Below are 24791 nucleotides of genomic sequence, written 5' to 3'. Positions count from 1 at the left end.
CAAAAATTGAAAAGAATAATCGCTCCACAAACCACAATACCTTCATGTTTGCTAATTCAGCTGGAAAACACTAAATCAATCAAATAATAAATTAAACTAATTATCTGCCGCACGTTGGGTACGCCAATAAAAAAAATGTGGTGGGTGGAAGGGCAAGGCCAAGAAGCCTCCTCCCTTCCCCCTTTGTAAAAGTAAAAGGGAAAAAAAATTGAAGGGAAAGGAAAAAAAAACTCGCAAGCTGAATTAGCAAAGCAGTGGAGCTGTATTTACAAAGCGATGTAGGGTTTTGCAGGGAGATATTTACAAATTTACAATATCTACAATATATACAAAGATATACAACAGAGTAACACAGAAATGAGAGTGCCCCCCTCGGCAGAGAGGGGTCCCCCACCTCCGCTCTCCCCTCTCTTCCCCCCCTTTCCCCAGAATGGGATAGAAAGAGAAAGAGAAGAGAGGAAAAAAAAGTTAGGAGCAGTTCGTGTTAATTGGAAGGGAGTTAGTATACAGGCCTGTTATCTGGTTTTCAAGGCCGAGGCCTTGGCAGAAAGCCCAGCACAGGCAAAGCTGCTGCACGAAGCAAAGGCGGAAGCAAGACTGATTGAGAAGTGCTGGAAATGTCCAGTATAGTCCCAGCTCAGAAGTGCTTCCTCCCACTCGTCCAATGAAATTAGTTTAGACTATTCCTTCCGTTTACCAACTTCCGTCCACCATATTCTCTTTCTTAAGGGGGCAACGTCAACCGGCCACAGTGTGACCCGAACCTTCAGCTGAAACCACCCCTTGGATAGGTCTAGCCTCTCCTGAGGGGGAATATACCCAAACAGCTTTACCTAACAGATTCTCTTCTCTAACAACAGGAACTCTATCGCCTTCTACTTTCTGTAGCAGATCTGAATGTGCAGGTCCAGCTCGGTTCACTGAACCTCTACTATTTACCAGCCAGGTTGCTTGTGCTAAATGTTTTTCCCATTTTTCAAAGATCCACCCCCCATGGCTTTAAGAGTGGTCTTCAACAAACCGTTGTAGCGTTCAATCTTCCCTGAAGCTGGTGCATAGTAGGGAATATGGAATATCCACTCAATACCGTGCTCTTTTGCCCAGTTCTTTTCAAGGTTGTTCTTGAAATGAGTTCCGTTGTCTGACTCAATCCTCTCTGGAGTTCCGTGTCTCCACAGGATCTGTCTCTCCAGACTGAGAGTGGTGTTGCATGCAGTTGCATGTGGAACTGGATAAGTTTCCAACCATCCAGTGTTTGCCTCTACCATAGTATGCATGTATTGCTTACCAGAACGACAACGTGGCATAGTGATGTAGTCAATCTGCCAAGCTTCACCATTCTTGTACTTGGGCCATCTGTTACCATACCACAAGGGCTTAATTCGCTTTGCCTGCTTAATAGCAGCACAAATGTCACAATCATGGATGACTTGTGTGATAGCATCCATGGAAATGTCTATGGATCTGTCACGAGCCCATTGGTATGTTGCATCTCTGCCTTGATGTCCTGAAGAATCTTGAGCCCACCGAGCTAAGAATATCTCACCTCGGTGTTTCCTGTCGAGATCAAGATTAGAGTCCATGTCTACTTGAGAAACTCTTGTAGCTAGATCTGCCTGATGGTTGTGTTGCTGTTCCTCAGTAGCTTTGCTCTTAGGAATGTGAGCATCGATGTGTCTCATTTTCACTGGAATTCTCTCGATTCGATCAGCAATGTCCTGCCACAGGTCGGCTGCCCAAATGGGTTTTCCTTTCCTCTGCCAACTACTCTTCCAGTTCTTTAGCCAACCCCATAGAGCATTGGCTACCATCCATGAGTCAGTGTAGAGATGAAGCTTTGGCCATCTCTCACGTTCAGGCACGTCGAGAGCTAGCTGGACAGCTTATACCTCTGCAAGTTGACTGGATTCTCCTTCTCCATCCTTCGCCTCTGCATCTCGGCGCGTTGGACTCCACACTGCAGACTTCCTCCTGTCGTCTTGTTCCCAACAAGACGACAGGAACCGTCTGTGAACAAAGCTTATTTCTTTTCATCATCATCAGAAAGGTCATTGTAAGGAGGAGCCTCCTCAGCACGAGTTACTTTCTCCTCTGGAGGTTTAGGACAGTTGGTACCTTCAGGCCAACTTGTGATCACCTCCACTAGACCAGGCCTTTCAAGATTTCCCATTCGAGCTCTCTGAGTTATCAGAGCCATCCACTTAGACCATGTTGAGTCTGTAGCATGATGTGGTGTGGAGCCTTTGCCTTTGAACATCCAATTCAAAACTGGTAATCTGGGAGCTAAGAGAAGTTGTGATTCAGTTCCAGTCACTTCAGAAGATGCTTTTACTGCTTCATAGGCAGCTAAAATTTCTTTCTCTGTTGGAGTATAATTAGCCTCTGAACCTCTGTAACCTCGACTCCAGAAACCAAGAGGTCGTCCACGTGTCTCACCTGGAGCTTTTTACCACAAGCACCAGGTTGGACCATTGTCACTTGCAGCCGTGTACAAAATGTTCTTAAATGTCTGGACCATCTCGGACAGGTCCCAGACCCATTGCTTGAACTCCCTCTTGCTTTATCTGGTCAAAGGCTGCTTGTTGTTCAGGTCTCCAGTGGAAATTGTTTCTCTTTCGAGTCACATCATTCAGAGGTTTCACAATCTGACTGTATCCAGGAATGTGCAGTCTCCAAAATCCCACTATCCCCAAGAAACGTAGGGTCTCTTGCTTGTTGGTGGGATTTGCCATGGTGGAGACTCTATTTACCACATCCACTGGAATGTGTCAGCGTCCATCCCACCAGCGCACTCCCAGAAACTGAATCTCTGTTTTAGGTACTTTCACCTTGTCTTGCTTGATGGCAAAACCTGCATTCAGAAGAATGTCAATGATTTTGTTACCTTTCTTGAAGACTTCCTCAGCAGTTTTACCCCATACGATGATATCATCGATGAACTGGATGTGTTCTGGAGCACCGCCTTTCTCCAGAGCATCGTGGATCACTGCATGACAGATGCTTGAGCTGTGGATCCAACCCATTGGCAACCTGTTGACGGTATACTGGATTCCTCTCCAGGTGAAAGCAAACTGAGGCCTGCATTCCTCTGCTATGGGAATAGAGAAAAATGTCTATGGTAGCATACCATTTGGCCTCTTTGGATTCCAGCTCATACTGTAGCTCCATCATGTCTGGCACTGCTGCACTCATATGTGGTGTCACTTCATTCAGGGCTCGGTAGTCTACTGTCAGACGCCAGTCTCCATTCTGCTTTCGCACAGGCCACACTGGACTGTTGAAAGGTGAATGAGTTTTGCTGACGACTTTCTGACTCTCCAACTGACGAATCAGATTCTGAATGGGCAACAAAGAGTCACGGTTGGTTCTGTATTGTCTGTGATGCACAGTCTGAGAAGCAACCGGCAATTTAATGTCCTGTATCTTGTGTTGTCCCACAACTGCAGATTCATCAGAAAGCTCAGGTCTGGCAGACAGCTTCAATTTTTGTCCATCAATTTCTACAGAAGCTACTCCAAAAGCCCATTTATAGCCTCTAGGGTCTTTGAAACGCCCTTCTCTCAGAAAATCAATTCCCAAAATACAAGGTGCGTCAGGTCCGGTCACAACTGTATGCTTCCTCCATTGTTTACCAGTTAAACTTATATTAACCTCCACCTTACTTAACTCTTGAGATCCACCAGTGACTCCCAGAATACTTATAGACTCTGATCCCTGATAATTTGATGGCATTATGGTGCACTGAGCTCCTGTGTCAACCAAGGCCTTGTACTTCCGAAATGGTGAAGTGCCAGGCCACTGGATGTACACATCCCAATAGATTTTATTATCTCTGTAATCCCTCTCCTCCCCCTGGCGGGAGGCAGGGCACCCCTACTTATGGGGAACATGCCCACATGTGCATTGCGCACAGTGTGCAGTGTTATAGCTTTGCATGTTATAACTGGAGCCACTGTTGGAGCTACTAGAGTTGTTCTGGGGAACTGTGGAAGTAACAGCTACCCTTCTGGTATTGCTGCCTCGGGTTCTGCCATTTTGCAATTCCCTCAGCCTCCTGAAAAGATTAGAAGTTGGTTGGCCATCCCAGCGGTTCATGTTCTCACCAAACTGATCACGCAGAGTTATCCAAATAGTCCTACGTGATCGCCTTGGTGGTCTGTTTTGATTTGATCTGTTTTGGAATGACCTCCTTGGAGGACGTGTATTCCTCTCAGATGAAACTTGTATCCACCTGTTTCACCGTTTGAGGCTGTGCCTTTAAGGAAGGGAATATGGTGGACGGAAGTTGGTGAATGAAAAGTACAATCTAAACTAATTTCATTGGTAGAGTGGGAGGAAGCACCTTTTGAACTGGGAGTGCAGGAGGGTATCCTGGGCATTCCGGCACTTTATCTTTAGTCTTGCTTCCGCTTCTCCTTTGGGCAGCAGCTTGCAGCTCCTGGGCTTTCAGCCAAGGCTTTGGCCTTGAAAACTGATAAGCCACCAGGCCTGTATTAACTGCTTTCCAATTAACACAAAACTGCTTCTAACCTTTTTTTTTCTCTTTTCTCTCTCTTTCTAACCCACTCTGGGGAAAGGGGGGAGAGAGGGGGGAACGGAGGTGGGGGACCCCCTCAGCAGAGGGGGGAACTCTCATTTCTGTGCTACTTTATTGTATATCTTTGTCTAAATTGTAAATATTGTAAATTTATATATTCCCCTGCATATCCTATATTGCTTTGTAAATATACAGCTCCACTGCTTTGCTAATTCAGCTGTGAGGTTTTTTTTAACCTTTCCCTTCAATTTTCTTTCTCTTTACTTTACAGGGGGGAGGGAGGAGGCCTTTGGGCCTTACCCTTCCAACCCTACGACAACCTGGAGGAAGAATTTTGTGCCAATGAAATTAATTTAGATCTTTCTTTCATTTATAAACATTCAGCCACAATGTCCCCTTTGTTAAAGGGACCGCCTCAAACGGTCACACCTCCTTATCGAACACCTAGGTAAATATTTAATGCAGAAATTATATTTGTGGTTTGTGTACTAGATCCGGCTTCTATATGATCGCTGTCTGGGATTCTTTTGGATTACCAGATACAGGAACGTGAGCTCTAGCACTCTCCCCATTGAGATAAGGCAGTTTAAGATTCCAGTAGGTGAAAGAATAATTTAAAGTGATGGCTGGGATCCAAAGGTGATTTATTTCATGTGTGTAATCCTGCTGCTGGTGATAACTAATATGTATTCACTATATTCTTTGCATCGAGAGAAAAAAGTGTCTAGAGCCTGTTTCATTGTTAAGCATAGATCAAAGAAGAGGCGGCGTACTTCTGGGTCAGCCCCAGAGATGTCCAGTGATGAGAAGAATGGAGAATCTGTGTCAGTTAAAGATAAAGCTAAAAAGTCTATTGGAAAGGCTGATTTGAACGGTTCTGTTGGTGATTCTGGCAAGCAGCCAGGGGCGGCGGCAGCTCCCAACATGGCGGCTCCCCCGTCTTCTTTGGCGGCAGCCATTAACGAGGCAAAGTCATTTCCGCCTCCTTCCACGGCAGGACCGGAAGCCCCTTCCACAGCAGCTGATCTGTCTCAAAACCTGTCAGCTTCTGTCAAGGTGGCTGCAAATTCAAACACAGCTCCAATTAAGGAAGTATCAGTTTTAAAGACTAGAAGTGGAAAGACCAAAGATGATCCAGCAGCTCATGGGGGAGAAGAGCAGGAGACTGATCCTGGTGAGGGACCCTCTACTAGAAAAGATCCTGCTGAGGAGGAAGAGAAGATTTGTTTTAAAGATCTAGCTGAATTATTGAGATCAACACCTGTGACCGGTTGACGTTGTCCCCTTAAGAAAGGGAATATGGTGGACGGAAGTTGGTAAACAGAAAGAATAATCTAAACTAATTTCATTGGAAGAGTGGGAGGAAGCACCTTCTGAACTGGGAGTGAACTGGGCATTCCAGTACTTCTCTGTCAGTCTTGCTTCCGCCTCTTCTTGAGGCAGCAGCTTTCTGTGCTGGGCTTTCTGCCAAGACTTCGGCCTTGAAGCCGATAAGCTACCAGGCCTGTATTAGCTCCTTTCCAATTAGCACGAAGCTGCCTCTAACTTTTTTTTCTTTTTCTCTTTCTTTTCTAACCTGCTCTGGGGAAAGGGGGGAGAGAGGGGAGAGCGGAGGTGGGGAACCCCTCGGCAAGGGGGATTACTCTCATTTCTGTGTTACTTTATTGTATATCTTTGTATATATTGTAGATATTGTAAATTTGTATGTATTCCCCCGCATATCCTACATTGCTTTGTAAATATACAGCTCCACTGCTTTGCTAATTCAGCTTGTGAGTTTTTTTTCCTTTCCCTTCAATGTTTTTTCCCTTTTACTTCACAAGGGGGAAGGGAGGAGGCTTCTTGGCCTTACCCTTCCACCCCACGACATTTTTTTTTCTTGGCGTACCCAACGTGCGGCAGATAATTAGTTTAATTTATCACTTGATTGATTTAGTGTTTTCCAGCTGAATTAGCAAACATGAAGGTATAGTGGTTTGTGGAGCGATTATTCTTTTCAAGTTTTGGAGCTCTGGTTTACAGATATTGTTTGGGTTTGATTTTGGATTACCTGGATAAATATTTGGTGTGGACAATTTATATGTGGGTTATGTATAGAGTTAGATTATGGTATGGAAAATGCATGAATTTCTTATGGCCAGTGAGATACAGGAATGTTACCTCCACCACTCTCCCAATTGAGATAAAGGGCTTTAAGATTCCGCCTGAGGAGAGAGTAACTTTAAGTGATGCCTGGGATCCAAAGGTGATTTATTTGGTGTGTATAATTCTGCTGCTGGTGATAACTAATGTGTATTCTCTGTATTCCTGGCGTCGGGAGAGAAAGGTGTCCAGAGCTTGTTTTGTTATTAAAACTAGATCAAAAAGAAAACACCGTGGCTCTGGATCAGTCCCAGAGTCATCTAGTGATGAGGAAGGTGCAGAATCCGTGTCAGTCAAAAAGAAGGCTAAAAAGTTAATTGGTAAAGAAGCTCTAAATGACTTTGCTGATTCCAGCAAGCTGCCAAAGGCGGCAGCTGGTATCAACATGGCGCCTACTCCTTCTCCACCTTCTTCTTCTCCGTCGGCCATTAACAGAGCAACGTCACTTCCACCCACTCCCTCGGTGGGACCAGAAGTCACTGCCCCAGCAGCTGATTTATCTCAGGACCTGTCAGCTTCCATTAAGGTGGCTGTAAATTCAAACACAGCTCCAGTTAAGGTGGCTATTTTAAAGACTAGAAGTGGAAAGGCCAAAGATGGAGAAGAGGTGGAGACTGATCCTGGTGAGGGGCCCTCTACTCTAAAAGATCCTGCTGAGGAGGAAGAGAAGATTTTTTTTAAAGATCTAGCTAACCTAGTGAGATCAAAGCAGGATGGAGATGAAGCTAGGAAAGCAGCTGGCAAAGGTGGTTCTCAGCTTAAGGAGACCCTTAGGAGAATGACAGCAGGATTATATTCAGGGAGACGAGGAGGAAGATCATATTTCAGACTGTTCGTCACCACGTGAGGAATTGCGAAATGTCCGTAAAGATTTCACCAGGGCAGATAAGGAGCCAGTTCCAGATTGGCTTAGTAGGTGTTATGATACAGGTGCTCCAGCTCTAACAGTTGGAGACAAGTCAGGAGCTCAGTTAGGAACTCTCTCGAGGGATAATGGAATAGATAGACATCTAGGCAGGGCTCTCGGTAAGGTTAATCTGTGGATACGCCTTTTAATGGCGGTTGCCCTGAGATACCCTTCCCGAGATGATCTTCCATGGAATCCTAAACCCTGGACTACCATAGATGAGGGAATTAAGCGATTGAGAGGATTTGCTGTTAGAGAGCTACTCTATGGTGAACATGAAACTCTGAATCCTGATGACATTCCTGTGGGTATTGGTCTTGCTAAAAAGATCATCAAACTTGCTCCTTCTAATTATGCAAACATTCTGGCAAGCAGAATTGTGTCAAGAAGTTATGGTGGAGCTTCTCCTATGGTTGGCCAATTCAGTGATCAAATGAGACAATTGGAGGATAGCATGACACATGGTTCTTTGGTTTCAGCCATTGAAACTCTGTCTGGAAAGATTGAGAATTGCATGAAGGATCTGAAAGATTCCATATACCAATTGGCACAGAAGGATAATTTCAATTCTTCCTCCAGGTGGATACAAGTTTCATCTGTGAGGAATACACGTCCTCCAAGGAGGTCATTCCAAAACAGGACATTCCAAAACAGGTCATTCCAAAACAGACCACCAAGACAATCACGTAGAACTATTTGGATAACTCTGCGTGATCAGTTTGGTGAGAACATGAACCGCTGGGATGGCCAACCAACTTCAATTCTTTTAAGGAGACTGAGGGAACTGCAAAGTGGCAGAACCCGAGGTAGCAATACCAGAAGGGTAGCTGTTACTTCCACAGTTCCCCAGAACAACTCTTACGGCTCCAAAAGTGGCTCCAATTATAACATGCAAAGTTATAACACTGCACACTGTGCGCAATGCACATGTGGGCATGTTCCCCATAAGTAGGGGTGCCCTGCCTCCCGCCAGGGGGAGGAGAGGGATAACAGAGATAATAGAATCTATTGGGATGTGTACATCCAGTGGCCTGGCACTTCACCATTTTGGAAGTACAGGGCCTTGGTTGACACCGGAGCTCAGTGCACCATAGTGCCATCAAATTATCAGGGATCAGAGTCTATAAGTATTCTGGGAGTCACTGGTGGATCTCAAGAGTTAAGTAAGGTGGAGGTTAATATAAGTTTAACTGGTAAACAATGGAGGAAGCATACAGTTGTGACCGGACCTGATGCACCTTGTAATTTGGGAATTGATTTTCTGAGAGAAGGGCGTTTCAAGGACCCTAGAGGTTACAAATGGGCTTTTGGGGTAGCTTCTATAGAAGTTGATGGACAAAAATTGAAGCTGTCTGCTAGACCTGAGCTTTCTGCTGAATCTGCAGTTGTGGGACAACACAAGATACAGGACATTAAATTGCCGGTTGCTTCTCAGACTGTGCATCACAGACAATACAGAACCAACCGTGACTCTTTGTTGCCCATTCAGAATCTGATTCGTCAGTTGGAGAGTCAGAAAGTCGTCAGCAAAACTCATTCACCTTCCAACAGTCCAGTGTGGCCTGTGCGAAAGCAGAGTGGAGACTGGCGTCTGACAGTAGACTACCGAGCCCTGAATGAAGTGACACCACTATGAGTGCAGCAGTACCAGACATGATGGAGCTACAGTATGAGCTGGAATCCAAAGAGGCCAAATGGTATGCTACCATAGACATTGCTAATGCATTTTTCTCTATTCCCATAGCAGAGGAATGCAGGCCTCAGTTTGCTTTCACCTCGAGAGGAATCCAGTACACTTTCAACAGACTGCCAATGGGCTGGATCCACAGCTCAAGCATCTGTCATGCAGTAATCCACGATGCTCTGGAGAAAGGTGGTGCTCCAGAACACATCCAGTTCATCGATGATATCATCGTCTGGGGTAAAACTGCTGAGGAAATCTTCGAGAAAGGTAACAAAATCATTGACATTCTTCTGAATGCAGGTTTTGCCGTCATGCGAGACAAGGTGAAAGGGCCTACCACAGAGATTCAGTTTCTGGGAGTGCGGTGGCAGGATAGATGCCGACACATTCCAGTGGATGTGGTAAATAGAGTCTCTACCATGGGAAATGTAGAATACTGTGTCCAGTTCTGGGCCCCTCAGTTTAGGAAGGATGTTGACTTGCTGGAACAAGTCCAGAGAAGGGCAACGAAGTTAGTGAGCGGCTTGGAACACAAGCCCTATGAGGAGAGACGGCGGGAGCTGGGGCTGCTTAGCCTGGAGAGGAGGAGACTCAGGGGTGACCTTATTGCTCTCTACAACTACCTGAAGGGGGGTTGTAAACAGGCAGAGGTTGGTCTCTTCTACCCGGCAGCCAGCACCAGAACAAGAGGACACAGTCTCAGGCTACACCAGGGGAAGTTCAGGCTGGAGGTCAGGAGGAAGTTTTACACAGAGAGAGTGATTGCCCATTGGAATGGACTGCCAGGGGAGGTGGTGGAGTCGCCGTCACTGGAGGTGTTTTGGAGGAGACTTGACAGGGTGCTTGGTTACATGGGTTAGTTGATTAGGCGGTGTTGGGTGATAGGTTGGACGTGATGATCTTGAAGGTCTCTTCCAACCTGGTCTATTCTATTCTATTCTATTCTATTCTATTCTATTCTATTCTATTCTATTCTATTCTAAATCCCACAAACAAGCGAGAGACCCTACATTTCTTGGGGATAGTGGGATTTTGGAGACTGCACATTCCTGGATACAGTCAGATTGTGAAACCTCTGTATGATGTGACTCGAAAGAGAAACAATTTCCACTGGGGACCTGAACAACAAGCAGCCTTTGACCAGATAAAGCAAGAGGGAGTTCAAGCAATGGGTCTGGGGCCTGTCCGAGATGGTCCAGACATTTGAGAACATTTTGTACACGGCTGCAAGTGACAATGGTCCAATCTGGTACCTGTGGCAAAAAGCTCCAGGTGAGACACGTGGACGACCTCTTGGTTTCTGGAGTCAAGGTTACAGAGGTTCAGAGGCAAATTATACCCCAACAGAAAAAGAGATTCTAGCTGCCTATGAAGGAGTAAAAGCATCTTCTGAAGTGATTGGAACTGAATCACAACTTCTCTTAGCTCCCAGATTACCAGTTTTGAATTGGATGTTCAAAGGCAAAGGCTTCACACCACATCATGCTACAGACTCAACATGGTCTAAGTGGATGGCTCTGATAACACAGATAGCTCGAATGGGAAATCTTGAAAGGCCTGGTCTAGTGGAGGTGATTTCAAGTTGGCCTGAAGGTACCAACTGTGCTAAACCTCCACAGGAGAAAGTAACTAATGCTGAGGAGTCTCCTCCTTACAATGACCTTTCTGATGATGAAAAGTGTGGCAATGCCAGCGACAAGCAGTGTGAGCAATCTGGCAGTGCAGGCCTAGAGCCTGACATGGTGGTAGGCCATGCTCAGCATAAATGCAGAGCCAGCTAGCAGTGTAGCAAAACAGTGCTGTGCCTGTAGCATTGAACTCAAACAAGTCACTGGTAGCTATAAACATCGACAGTTATCTTGGGACAACAGGACATGCACCTGCATCAACAAACCTTGCGTGTCATTAGTAGGTGGACCAATAATCTGTAATAGTGCAATGTGTGGTCACTCTGAGGGAACCAATGGAGCTATGCCAACAAGGCACTCCGAGTTTATATAAGTTGTAGTAGTTCCCTTGGTACGCACTTCTGCCTTTCCTGTCTCCTGTTCTTCTTCACTTTACTGTGCTATACTTGCACTACAGGCCTGCTCCATAGGCCTGCACCTCAGGCCTGCACCACTGGAACAATAAAGGAACAATACTCAATCATATTGGTCAGCCGTATTGTTTCCAATCTCCGTTGCTGATATCCATAGAAAAGAAATATGCTTTGTACACAGACAGTTCCTGTCATCTTGTCGGAAACAAGCGAAGGTGGAAGTTTGCAGTGTGGAGTCCAACACGCCGAGTTGCAGAAGCAAAGGATGGAGAAGGAGAATCCAGTCAACTTGCAGAGGTAAAAGCTGTCCAGCTAGCTCTCGACGTAGCCGAACATGAGAGATGGCCAAAGCTTCATCTCTACACCGACTCATGGATGGTAGCCAATGCTCTATGGGGTTGGCTAAAGAACTGGAAGAAGAGTGGTTGGCAGAAGAAAGGAAAACCCATTTGGGCAGCTGAGCTGTGGCAGGACATTGCTGATCGAGTTGAGAGAATTCCAGTGAAAGTGAGACACATTGATGCTCACATTCCTAAGAGCAAAGCTACTGAGGAACAGCAACACAACCATCAGGCAGATCTAGCTGCAAGAGTTTCTCAAGTAGATATGGACTCTAATCTTGGTCTCGACTGGAAACTCCAAGGTGAGATATTCTTAGCTCGGTGGGCTCATGATTTGTCAGGACATCAAGGCAGAGATGCAACATACCAGTGGGCTCGTGACAGATCCATAGACATTTCCATGGATGCTATCACACAAGTCATCCATGACTGTGACATTTGTGCTGCTATTAAGCAGGCAAAACGACTTAAGCCCTTGTGGTATGGTGACAGATGGTCCAAGTACAAGTATGGTGAAGCTTGGCAGATTGACTACATCACTCTACCACGTTCTCGTTCTGGTAAGCAATACATGCTTACTATGGTAGAGGCAAACACTGGATGGTTGGAAACTTATCCAGTTCCACATGCAACTGCGCACAACACCAGTCTCGGTCTGTAGACACAAATCCTGTGGAGACACGGAACTCCAGAGGGGATTGAGTCAGACAATGGAACTCATTTCAAGAACAACCTTGAAAAGAACTGGGCAAAAGAGCACGGTATTGAGTGGTGTGGTGGTTTAGGCTGGGTGCTGGCCCGAATACCACTGCACAGACCACTCCTGGGAGGTCCCAAGGGGTGGGCCCAGCCCAGGGGGTGGTCACAGGAAACCAGGTATTTAATTCCCATAATGCCCTGCTCCCCTATAAAATGTCCATGCGGGGTCCTTACTTTCTCTTTCGTCCCCAGCTGTTGCCTAGGTAAAATGGCATGAGCTGCCTCCCTTGGGCCTGCCCAGGCCCAAAGCTGGGTTTGGGGGGTAGAAAGAGCCCTGGGGGGTTTGGGTGTATCCCCAGGTGGGGATGGGAGTTCTTGGGTATGTTGTAGGATTTCACTCTTTTGTCACGGTGCTTGTGGTTCTCTGTAAAACTTTTATTGTTGTTTTTAAAATTGTTTTTTCTATTTAAACTTTCCATCACTTTTGCAATATGCTTGGTAACTGTTTTATTGGCACTAAAAGATCTTAAGAAAATAATAAAAGGCAATAAAAGCAATAAAAGCAAGCAAAGCAACCGGTTGGGCATGCGAGGGTACAAAACTTCACCCCACAGCAGCCTTACAATGCCTTTCTTCATCTTATATAGTTACATCATCTACATAAACAAGCTTATGCTAAATAGAAGGCAGGCATATGATAATGAGTCTTCAGAATAGGTGATCAAATCCCTTCTCCCTACATTCGGTGTGGTAAGGGTCAAAGTATCCACTTTGACACATGCTCAATTGTCCAGGCTTCTTATCTAAAGAAAACAAATTCCTAGTTCTCCTCAGCCTTGGTGTCTCTAATTAGCCAAACACACTGTCTCTGTTTAAGTCTGTAAAATATGCGGCTCCCCCTTTGTCCTCAAAACAGGCTCCTGCAAGCTTCTGACCCCCAGTTCCAGTGCACTCTGAATTCTCTACCTTTAACACAAATCACAGAATCACCAGTATATTCATAACAAGCAGTGTGGTCAGCAGGTCAAGAGAGGTGATTCAGCCAGTCTGCTCTGCTCTGGTGAGACCTTGCCTGGAGTACTGTGTCCAGCTCTGGGGCCCCCAGCTCAAGAGGGACATGGAGCTGCTGGACCGGGTCCAGAGGAGGGCCACAAAGATGATTAGAGGGCTCTCCTATGCAGAGGAGCACCTCTCCTTTAAAGACAGGCTGAAAGAATTTTGGCTGTTCAGCCTGGAGAAGAGAAGGCTCTGAGGAGACCTCACAGCTACGTTTCAATATCTGAATGGGACCTACATGAAGGCTGGGGAAGGACTGTTTAGAAGGGCTTGTAGTGATAGGATGAGGGGCAATGGTTTGAAACTGGAGCAGGGTAAATTTGGGTTGGACATCAGGAGGAAGTTCTTTACAATGAGAATAGACTAGACTAGACTAGACTAGACTAGACTAGACTAGACTAGAATAGAATAGAATAGAATAGAATAGAATAGACCAGGTTGGAAGAGACCTTCAAGATCAGCGCGTCCAACCCATCATCCAAAACCATCTAATCAGCTAAACCATGGCACCAAGCACCCTATCAAGTCTCCTCCTGAACACCTCCAATGATGGCGACTCCACCACCTCCCTGGGCAGCCCATTCCGATGGGCAATTAGTGGTGAAACACTGGAACAGGCTGCACAGGGATGTGGTTGAGGCCCTGTCCCTGGAGACATTGAAGATCAGACTTGATGTGGCCCTGCACAGCCTGATCCAGTTGGAGATGTCCCTGCTGAGTGCAGGGGGGCTGGACAATATGGCCTTTGAGGGCCCCTTCCAACCCAATGCAATCTGTGAAAACACAGAAGCATATTGGTTCTGAGTGTGTGGTTTTCTAAAGCAGGAAAAATTAGGGAAATCAAAAGTATTTGCATATTTTCCCACCATAGGCTCATTTTCTTCTTATGAGTTGTTAAGGAGAAAGGTTTTGGTGGGTTTCAAGAAAAACATGTGTTGTGAGATCTTTACCAGAGAATAATTAACAGGCAATGGACAACTGCTGAGGGAAACTGTTAATCAGAGAGTGTATATTAAGTGCCAAGACACAACTTTCTCTTCCTTGGTTGACATTTAATCCTAATGAAATCTGTCCTACCATGTTGCAGGAGGGTGAGCTGGCTGAATCCCACAGAGTTAAGTTCTGATGTAACTGTAGAATAATTGTTTGCTTTTTTGACCTTTTTTGTTGTCTTTTTTTAGACGTTTAAACAAATAACCCAACCACAAACATTTAATTGGTGAATCTGGTAACAAAAGGACAATGCAATGGGGTTAATTTTAAGGGAACAATTAAACTGATACTGAATTAAGTTGCTTTTCATTCTGCAGGAGTTGACTGAAATTTAGCATGTAGCTTTTAGGTCTAAAAGTAGCTCTTTGAGCTGTCAGAGGTACTAAATTGCCCCTGTGCCTCCTTACCATGGGCTGTAAGCTTTATTATGTTTTCCCCCTGTGCAGGGCACTGGTGAGGCTGCACTTCAAATACTAGGTTCAGTTTTGGGCTCCTCACTCCAAGAAGGACATTGAGGTGCTGGATCATGCCCAAAGAAGGGTGATGAAGGGTCTAGAGCATAAGTGTTGTGAGGAGCATCTGAGGGAACTGGGGTTGTCAAGCTGGAAGAAAACAAGGCTGATGGGAGATTTTCTCGCTCTCTACAGTTCCCTGAAATGAGTGAGGTGGAGGTCAGTCTCTTCTCCCTGGTATCAGGTGATAGAATGCAAGGCCTTTTTCAACTGAAACAATGCTATGATTCTGTGAAAGTGTGGCTCTGCTGTGAAGCTGGGTTGTTACGAAGAGATGTCTGCCTTTCCACTGCTTTTTTTTTCATTTATTAAACACAATCAAACTTTTATTTGAGGGATAAAATCATGTTGTTCACAGCAAGTTGCTCTTATAACAGAAATTCTAGCACCAACAGTGTTTGCCTTTTTTATCTTCAGAATGATTGAAGAGAGTGGGAAGAGGAGGAGGACAATGGCAGAGAAGAGACAGCTGTTCATGGAAATGAGTAAGTAAGACATCGCATGATGTAATGTCGCTTAGTCTTTAGTCAGAGCTTCACTCTGATAGTTTTCCCAGATCATTTACATCTCTTTTCCACAAGACCATTGCCTCATCTAGTGAAAAAAAAGGAATGGAATGGAATGGAATGGAATGAAATGTGTAATGGGTTGGGGCAGACCCAAGGGAGGCGGCTCACGCCATTTTACTTAGGCTGCAGCTGGGGACGAAAGAGCAAGTGAAGACCCCGCATGGACATTTTATAGGGGAGCAGGGCATTATGGGAATGAAATACCTGCCTGTGACCACCCCCTGGGCTGGGCCCACCCCTTGGGACCTCCCAGGTGTGGTCTATGCAGTGGCATCCGGGCCAGCACCCAGCTTAAACCACCACAGAATGGAATGGAATAGAATAGAATAGAATAGAATAGACCAGACCAGGTTGGAAGAGAACTTCAAGATCATCACGTCCAACCTATCGTCCAACATCACCTAATCAACTAAACCATACAACCAAGCACCCTATCAAGTCTCCTCCTGAACACCTCCAATGATGGTGACTCCACCACTTCTCTGGGCAGCCCATTCCAATGGGCAATCACTCTCTCTGTGTAGAACCTCCTCCAGCCTAAACCTCCCCTGGTGCAGCTTGAGGTGTCCTGGGTTCTGGTCAGGAGGAGAATACAAGAGGTGGGTGCCTAAAAGGCCCTTTCATTTCTAAGATTTTTGAAGCTCATATTTTAACGAAAATTTGTGCCTTGTATATGGCAATACCTAGAGTGTGTTGGTGGACAAAAAGCTCAACATGAGCTCTCAGTGTGCACTTGCAGCCCGCAAAGCCAATCAGATCCTGGGCTGCATCAGGAGAAGTGTGGCTAGCAGGTCGAGGGAGGTGATCCTCCCCCTCTACTCAGCCCTGGTGAGACCCCACCTGGAGTACTGTGTCCAGTTCTGGAGCCCCTATTACAAGAGGGATGTGGAGGTGTTGGAACGTGTCCAGAGAAGGGCCACGAGGATGATCAGAGGGCTGGAGCACCTCTCCTATGAGGACAGACTGAAGGAGTTGGGACTGTTCAGTCTGCAGAAGAGAAGGCTCCGAGGAGACCTAATTGTCGCCTTCCAGTATCTGAAGGGGGCCTACAGGAAGGCTGGGGAAGGACTTCTCAGGATCTCAGGTAGTGATAGGACTAGGGGGAATGGAATGAAGCTGGAGGTGGGGAGATTCAGGCTAGATGTGAGGAGGAGGTTCTTCACCATGAGAGTGGTGAAACCCTGGAATGGGTTGTCCAGGGAGGTGGTCGAGGCCCCGTCCCTGGGGGTGTTTAAGAGCAGGCTGGATGAGGCTCTGTCCAGCCTGATCTAGTGTGGGGTGTCCCTGCCCATGGCAGGGGGGTTGGAACTAGATGATCCTTGTGGTCCCTTCCAACCCTGAATGAAACTATGAAACTATGAAACTATGAAACTATTAAAATAAATAATGACCACAGAGAGATCACCTTTTAACTTCAAAAAAACCCCAGCAAACCACAAAACTGCACTGTAAGTCTGGTGTGACCCAGAAGAGAAACAGTTTGAGTGGTTTGGGAGGTTGGTTTTTGTGCTTAAAAGGGACCTATAAGAATGACGGACAGGCTTTTTAGCAGGGCCTGTTGTGACAGGACAAGGAGTGATGGTTTTAAACTCAAAGAGGGAGATCTAGGTTAGATAGAAGGAGGAATGTTTTGTGTTGAGGGTGGTGAGACACTGGCCCAACTTGCCCAGAGACATAGATTCCCCATCCCTAGAACTATTCCAGGTCAGGTTGGATGGGACTCTGAGCTACCTGGTATAGCTGCAAATGTTCCTTCTGACTGCAGGAGGGTTGGACTAGATAACCTTTTAAAGGTTCCTTCCCACCCAAGGCATTCTGTGCTTCTTTGACACTCTAGATTAGGCAAGGACATCCTATAATTCTAGTTATGGGCTGATGAAGGTCTGGCTTAAAACAATAGTGTATTTGTACTGTTTTCTTGAGGGAATTCCAGAGTAACATTCTTAGTGTGGTGATGAGCATCTTATAATTTCAGGAACAGTTTAATTCCTGGCTAATCTATATCTGCTTCCTCCTATGTGAGACTGATCTTGGAGAGTGTTTCTCCCCACTTTCCCAGCTTGAATTTATAGTCATGTCCTTTCTTGGCTTGTTCTACATATGGCACAAGCTAACTCCTGTGGTCTCCCTGCCCTGCACCTCATGTTGTGCTCTTCTCAGCCTCTGTTCAGTTTTATGTAAGCAAAGGTGGCTGAACTCTGTGTGATATCCTGGATGAAATCTCATTGGAACCTTTTAAAATTATGATAGGACTTCTCCACTAGAAATGTTTTGACTATGTGCATCAGAATATGACATTTGCCTCATCACTTTCAAGTGGTGTAGTTATCCTGTGATCAGTTAGTACAGAAATGGCCTTGCTAGTTTTGGGTTTGGGCCAAATTGTTAAAAATACTCAGAATTCTTCTCATTATCTCTATACAAGGTGTCCTTTTATTATTTTTTTGCAGCTGTGGTTCTTGTTGTTTATCAGTGACAGTGCTGGTGTGTAGACATTCTGAGCTGCCTTTCTCTTTAAAGCACTTTGGCATGTTGGTATGAGAAGTTGAAGGTCTCCAAGCTTCACCTGTGCTGTGGTGGACTGTTTCACTACAAAGTGAACACAGAAATATTTTCCCTTCTAGGTGAGCTTCATACTCAGAGTAGATGTGCAATGGGTGTCATGGGTTTGGGATAAAGGCCCAGCCTTCTTCCCCCACAAACTGAAGGAAAAAAAAATTGACCACAGCTAACCATAGCCGGATGAGCAAAGGAACGCTGTATTTACAAGCAGTTTTAGAGAATGCAGGATATATATACACAATTTACAGTATTTACAATATATACACAGAAATATACAGCAAAGTAACACAGGAATGAAATTCCCCTCCCCCTGCTGGAGGAGGGTTCCCCCCCTGTACCCCCTTCTCTCCCCTTTTTCCCCAGAGAGGGTTAGAAAGAGAAGAAAGGAGCAGTTGTTAATTAAAAGCAGTTATAAATTAGAGCAAAATGTTAGTAGGTTTGCAGGCCTCACGCTTATCAGACCAAGGTCAGTCTGGCAGAGAGCTTAGAAGCCACAAGCTGCGAAAAGGGAGGAGGGAAAGTGCATTGAGGAAAGTCTCAGTCGTACTCAAAACTTAAAGCTGCACTCTACCAATCCACCAATGAAATCCGTTTAGACCTGTCCTTTGTTTATAAAACATTCAGCCATAGTGTCCCTTTCTTAAAGGCACAACCTGAAATGGTCACAGTGGGTAAAATCAGCACTGTCAGTAACCATTTGCTCTTGGTCAAGGTACAAAGTGCTCAGGTGAGACAAGGGCAGACTTTGACATTCACCCACACTGGACGTGCCACCTAAGGATGTATGTGTTGGGTTTGTCATGTTCTACATCAGTGATGGAGAGAAATAATTCTTGGACATTACTTTCAAGACAAGTACACCAAGTTGGGTGGAGGAGCTTGCACATCTGAGGGACAGGATGCCCTCCAGAGAGACCTAGACAGGTTCAAGAAGTGGGTCCATGAGACCCTCCTGAGGTTCAACAGGGTCAAGTTCAAGGTCCTGCACCTGAGTTAGGGCAGCCCCTGGTACCAGTCCAGGCTGGAGAATGAAGTGATGAAGAGCAGCCCTCTGAAGAAGGACTTGGGGCTGCTCGTGCGTGAAAATCTAGACGTGAGTTGGCAATGTGTGTTCACAACCCAGAAGCCAGATGTATCCTGGGCTGTATCCAAAGCAATGTGGCCAGCAGGTCAAGTGAGGTGATTCTATTTCTCTGCTCTATTCAGACCCCACCTGCAGTGCTGTGTCCAGCTCTGGGGTCCTCAGTACAGGAGAGACATAGGTTGGAGAGCGTCCAGAGGGGGATGCAACAATGATACAAGGGCTGGAACCTCTCTGCTCTGAGGACAGGTTGAGAGAGTTGGGGTTGTTCAACCTGGAGAAGAGAAGGCTCCAGGGAGACCTTCTTGCAGCCTTTCAGTAATGAAAGATGCCAAGAAGTAATATGGGGACAGACTTTATAGCAAGGCCTGTTGTGACAGGACAAGGAGTGATGGTTTTAAACTCAAAGAGGGAGATCTAGGTTAGATAGAAGGAGGAATGTTTCACGTTGAGGGTGGTGAGACACTGGCCCAACTTGCCCTGAGACATAGATACCCCATTCCTAGAACTATTCCAGGTGAGATTAGATGGGACTCTGATCTACCTGGTAAAGGGGGGATTTTGACTAGACAGAAGGAAGAAAAATTTTTACTCTGTCAGTGGTGAGACACTGATACAGCAATTGGAGACCTTCAGGAGGATGTGGCTTTGGTTTGTTTTGTTTTGAAGTACCTTAGAAGTCTGGATTCTCTTAAGTCACAGTTACCCATATTTCTCAGTTCTCTACTCATCTAGGCTGTGGCTTTTGAGAGAGGTGTGAAAGACTGAAGCAGATCCTACATTTATGCAGTCTCCTGAGTGTACAAGTGGTGCAGGAGCCATGTCATTGCCACCATGCAACTGGACTGTTTAGACCACACCTTAGAACTGTGTAGGATGTAGTTGCTAACGCTGGCATTTGGGTTTATAGTGGGATTTTCAAGGCTTCACTTGTTGGCTGCTTCCAAATCAAAATGATCAATACTGGAATTTAAGCCGGTGTCATTTATCATCACCACATCATTTACCATCTCATTTGAGTGGTGTAGGAGGTACCCAGGCCTGTTAACCTTTGTAACCTTCAGAGCAATTGCTGGAGCTAGGAGGTGTGGTACTGACCAGTGACAGAAATCTTCCATGATGTGGCAGTGTTGGAAGGTGTAATCTTACCTGATTTGGATCTATCTGGGAGACCAAAAGCATGCTCCTGATGGAGCTGCAATGCAGGTGGTGGTAAGAGCACCAACTAGCCCTTTTCTTTGTCTCTTATTTTTTGCTTACATCTTCCAGCATCAGCACAATCCTGTTCCTTGCCCACTCACTACCTAATTCTTGCTTCTTTTGAAGATAATCATAGAATCTTTTAGGCTGGAAAAGACCTTTGAGATCATTGAGTCCAACTGTTAATCCAGCACTGCCAGGTCATCACTAAACCATGTTCCTCATCACTACATCTATATGGGATCGAGACAGTCACTGCCCTGGGCAGCCTGTTTCAGGCCTTGACAACCCTGTTGGGGAAGAACTTGTTCCTCATGTCAACTTAAACATCCTCTGGCACAATTTGAGGCTGTTTCCTCTTGTCGTGTTGCTTGTTACCTGTGAGAAGAGACTGACCCTCACCTCATTCCAACCTCCTTGCAGGGAGCTGTAGAGAGTGAGAAGGTCTCCCCATAGCCCCGTTTTCTCCAGGCTCAATAACCCCAGTTCCTGCAGCTGCTCCTCACAAGACTTGTGTTCTAAAACCTTCACTATCTTCACTGTCCTTCTCTGGACACTCTCCGTCACCTCAATGTCCTTCTTGGAATGAGGGACTCAAACTGAACCCAGTATTTGAGGTGTGGCTTCACCCATGCCCAGTACAGGGGAAGACAAACCCTGACCTTATCCTGCTGGCCATACTATTGCTGATCCAAGCCAGGATGCTGTTGGCCTTCTTGGCCACCAGAGTAGCTCGTGTCAGTCTCAAACTTAGGTCAATTTGTCATATACTGCTGAAAATCACTTTGACATGAGATAATGAAATTCTTCATCATGTTTCTATGACAAAGGTCACAGGATCACAGGATGTTAGGGGTTGGAAGGGACCTCTGAAGATCATTGAGTCCAACCCCCCTGCCAGAATAGGACCATAGAATCTAGCACAGATCACACAGGATCACATCCAGATGGGTCTTGAAAGTCTCCAGAGAAGGAGATTCCACACCCTATCTGGGGAGCCTGTTCCAGTGCTCTGTGACCCTCACAGTGAAGAAGTTCCTCCTCATGTTGAGGTGGAACCTCCTGTGCTGTATTTATATCCTTTACCCCTTGTCCTATCACAGGGTGCAACTGAACAGAGCCTGTTCCCTCCTTCTTGACACCCAGCCCTCAGGTATTTATAAACATTTATTAAATCCCCTCTCAGTCTTCTCCAGACTAAAAAGCCCCAGGTCTCTCAGCCTCTCCTCATAGGGCAGTGCTCCAGTCCCTTAATCATCCTCATAGCCCTCCATTGGACTATGTTGAGTAGATCCCTGTCCCTCTTGAACTGGAGAGCCCAAAATTGGACACAATATTCCAGGTGTGGTCTCACCAGGGCAGAGTAGAGGGGTGGACAACATCCCCTGATCTGCTGGACACACTCCTCTTAATGCATCCCAGGATATCATTTGCCCTCTTGGCCACAAAGGCACATTGTTGACATAAGTGACATGGATAAGGTGATGTCTGTGAGGAAACACTGATACCATTTTTTAAGTCATTCTCTCAGAGTGTTGCAGAGGAAAGCAAAACAGCACCTGTTCTTTATTCATAGGAGCACAGAATTTTGATGTCATCAGACTTTCAACATATCGAACAGCCTGCAAGCTGCGGTTTGTACAGAAAAGATGTAACTGTAAGTTACAATTGCTCTTTGTCTTCCAAAATTTCTCCTGCATAACTGTTTCAGATGTCCTACCCCTATGAATTTGAAGTATAGTCAGAGTGAGCAACATTTTATCAGACAGTGGTAGTTGCTACTTAAGCCAGAGATTAAAGATAACAATTAAAGAGAGGTAGCAGTCTTTGTCCAGTGCTCTTTAGTATCCTCAGTTTTATGCCTTAATGTTTTGAAACTTTAAAATATCTGGGCCAGCTTGCTGTTTTTCAGTTGCCTTGAGTGTTGGATGTGAGCAATCTCAAGCTATTTGAGCTCCTGTTCCTTCATGGTGCTCCACAAACCACCCCATAGCAAGGCCCAGCTGTTGAGTCTGGTGATGCAGATGCAGTCCCCAGCATAAAAGTGGATGGAGCTGATCACGGTGGCATAGAAGAAATGTAACAACATAAAGAATTCTGTATGTTTATGCCATGCTAGTTAGTTTAAGTTTTCTCATTCTCCTCTGTGGTCACTAAAACAAGGATCAATCCAAGAGTGAATAGATAATCCTACTCTGCATTCTGCTACCAGCGTTGAACTGGATGTGGCAAAAAGTGGAACAGACTGATGTATGCAGGAAGATTCCAGTGCAGTGGAATTGGTGTGTGTCTGGTGTGGAAGAGGGTAGTTCACCAGCTGAGGAAACCTCTAGGGGACGTATACCACTTCAGCACAGCTGTCCCTGGGCCATTTGTGTCTCAGGGCTGTTCTGACAGCCCCCAGTGCCTTGTATTTGGTGAATGGCTTCCAACGTTTTTGTCCCTGTGGAAAAGTGTAAGTCCTGGTCTGTAATTCCTGCTTTTGAATCAAAAACCTCTCTGAATCTCTAGAGAGGTATTAAGAAATGCTGAGGATACTACATTTCATACTTTGGGCCCAACTGACTGATACCTGTATGTATAGATTATTGTGCGTTCATTGTCTTTGTCTGGACACAGGGTGATGCAGGGGCTTATGTTGGGTGTGAAGAGGCAGCCTGGCTTTTATCATTGTGTGGTTTTCAGGTGAGAAACCATAAGATGAGTTTTATGCAAGAAGGGCCACAGAAAAGATCTGAGGGCTAGGGACAGGCTGAGAGAGTCGGGCTTGTTCAGCCTGGAGAAGAGAAGGCTCTGGGAAGGCCTTATGTTGGCCTTTCAGTACTTAAAGGGACCTATAAGGGTCCTTTTTGGCAGGGCCTTCTGTGACAGGACAAGGGGTGATGGTTTTAAGCTAAATAAGGGGAGATTCAGGCTAGAGAGAAGAAAGAAATTTTTTACACTGAGGATTGTGGGACACTGGCCCAGCTTGTCCAGAGAGGTGGTAGATGCCTCATCTCTGGAACCATTCCAGGTATGATTAGATGGGGCTCTGAGCAACCTGCTGTAGTTGAAGATGTCCTGGCTGACTGCAGGGTTAGTTGGTCTAGATGAGCTTTAAAGGTCCTTTCCCACCCAAAACACTCTCTGGTTCTATGAAATGTTAAAGATCACACCCTTACTTCAGAGCCTTGTTTTGTAAGTTAAGATAATGAAAGGTGTGAAGTTAGCAAGTGAGTCTGTCCTTTGTAACTGTTGGATCACATTCAGTTTGGAGTGGTGGATTTCCTTTGATCCTTAGATGTCTTCTCCCACTCTCATACCTACTTTCCAAGCTTTGGAACGTTTAAAAGTGCTGTTTAATGTGGTTCTGCAGATACTCAGTGTGGGTTTGAAAACCTTTTTCTCTACACTGTTAACATTTAGATATGCCCTAAGATACAGCAGAATAATTTAGAGGAACACTTTGGAGTTGTGGACCTGTGTTTACAAGGTGTTGTGCTCTCGACTTGGCAACTGGATCCACTGGAAATAGTTGTAGTTTAACTGGAACATGAAGCTTCTCCCTCAGTGCTCAAGTACTAGTCAACATGAGGATGTTCAAAGTTATTGTAACCAGATTGTAGTGGATGTAGAATATGGCTGATATCTCTTTCAGATGGAGATACCTAATAGAGTGCCCTGCATGATGATGGAAGATCACTTTTCTCCTTTAGGAAGTTGTTCTCTCAGAGCACCCAGAGGTCAAAGGGTGGAATAAAAGGCACTCAAGATGTCTGGGCACTGCTCTGTTGCTTTTGACTAGCTGACACGAACTATGAGTATAAATATCAAGAGACTGTCTCTCCCTATGAGTACCAATAAGTAACTGTTCATTCCAGAGTGAAAGCTAACATAGTAACCAGCAACAGTACCATAAAATAAGCTTGCATGCGTTACAGAATAGAAGTTAATTTTTTTTTTCCTTTATTTTTAGTTCATCTTGTTGATATCTGGAATATGATTGAAGCCTTCCGAGATAATGGCCTTAACACTTTGGATCATAACACAGAGATCAACGTGTCTCGACTAGAAACAATAATTTCATCCATCTACTACCAGCTAAACAAACGCCTTCCTTCTATCCACCAAATCAGTGTAGAGCAATCCATCAGCCTCCTCCTCAACTTCATGATAGCAGCATATGACAGGCTAGTAACTCCTCTAAAACTAATTTTCTTTTTTAGTTAGCTGAATGCAGCCAACGAACTGCATGAGTCTGGCAAACTCTCCGCATGCTGTTTCTGGAGCTCCTGAAATGGTGTGGCACAGACACGCAGCTGCCTTGAGTATGGTGGTGGGGTCTGCAGAGCTTTGCACTGCCACAGCAGCAGCGCTTTGTCTTGAAACCTGCTCCCTTAAGAAAGATGAGTTAGTGCCCTCTGTAAGTGGCAGGCTGTTGTATGCTGTGTGTCTGACCTGAAGATGATGAAGTGAAATGGTGCTCTG

At 45.5% G+C, this 24791-nt stretch overlaps 1 protein-coding gene across 6 annotated transcripts in view; it reads left to right on the top strand.

Annotated features, from left to right (window-relative positions):
- DTNB (dystrobrevin beta) overlaps window positions 1–24791 on the top strand; it is a 505091-nt gene that overhangs the window by 63359 nt on the left and 416941 nt on the right. For 2 of the 6 annotated variants that reach the window (XM_068143070.1, XM_068143069.1), the window contains 3 exons: window positions 15330–15397; window positions 21901–21981; window positions 24280–24493. In XM_068143070.1, coding sequence (XP_067999171.1) covers window positions 15331–15397; window positions 21901–21981; window positions 24280–24493 — 362 coding nt within the window. In that variant the 5' untranslated portion in view covers window position 15330. Of the gene's footprint in view, window positions 1–9520; window positions 9538–14992; window positions 15066–15329; window positions 15398–21900; window positions 21982–24279; window positions 24494–24791 lie in introns of those variants that run through there. The other 4 variants (XM_068143072.1, XM_068143071.1, XM_068143073.1 and 1 more) reach the window with 4 other exon arrangements.

The sequence above is a fragment of the Melanerpes formicivorus genome, unplaced genomic scaffold (assembly GCF_026170545.1).
Source record: "Melanerpes formicivorus ecotype bairdi unplaced genomic scaffold, bMelFor1.0.p_v2 SCAF_9, whole genome shotgun sequence".
NCBI lineage: Eukaryota > Metazoa > Chordata > Aves > Piciformes > Picidae > Melanerpes > Melanerpes formicivorus.
The sequence above is the reverse complement of the archived record's forward strand: the minus strand, read 5'-3'. Positions and strand labels throughout refer to the sequence as shown.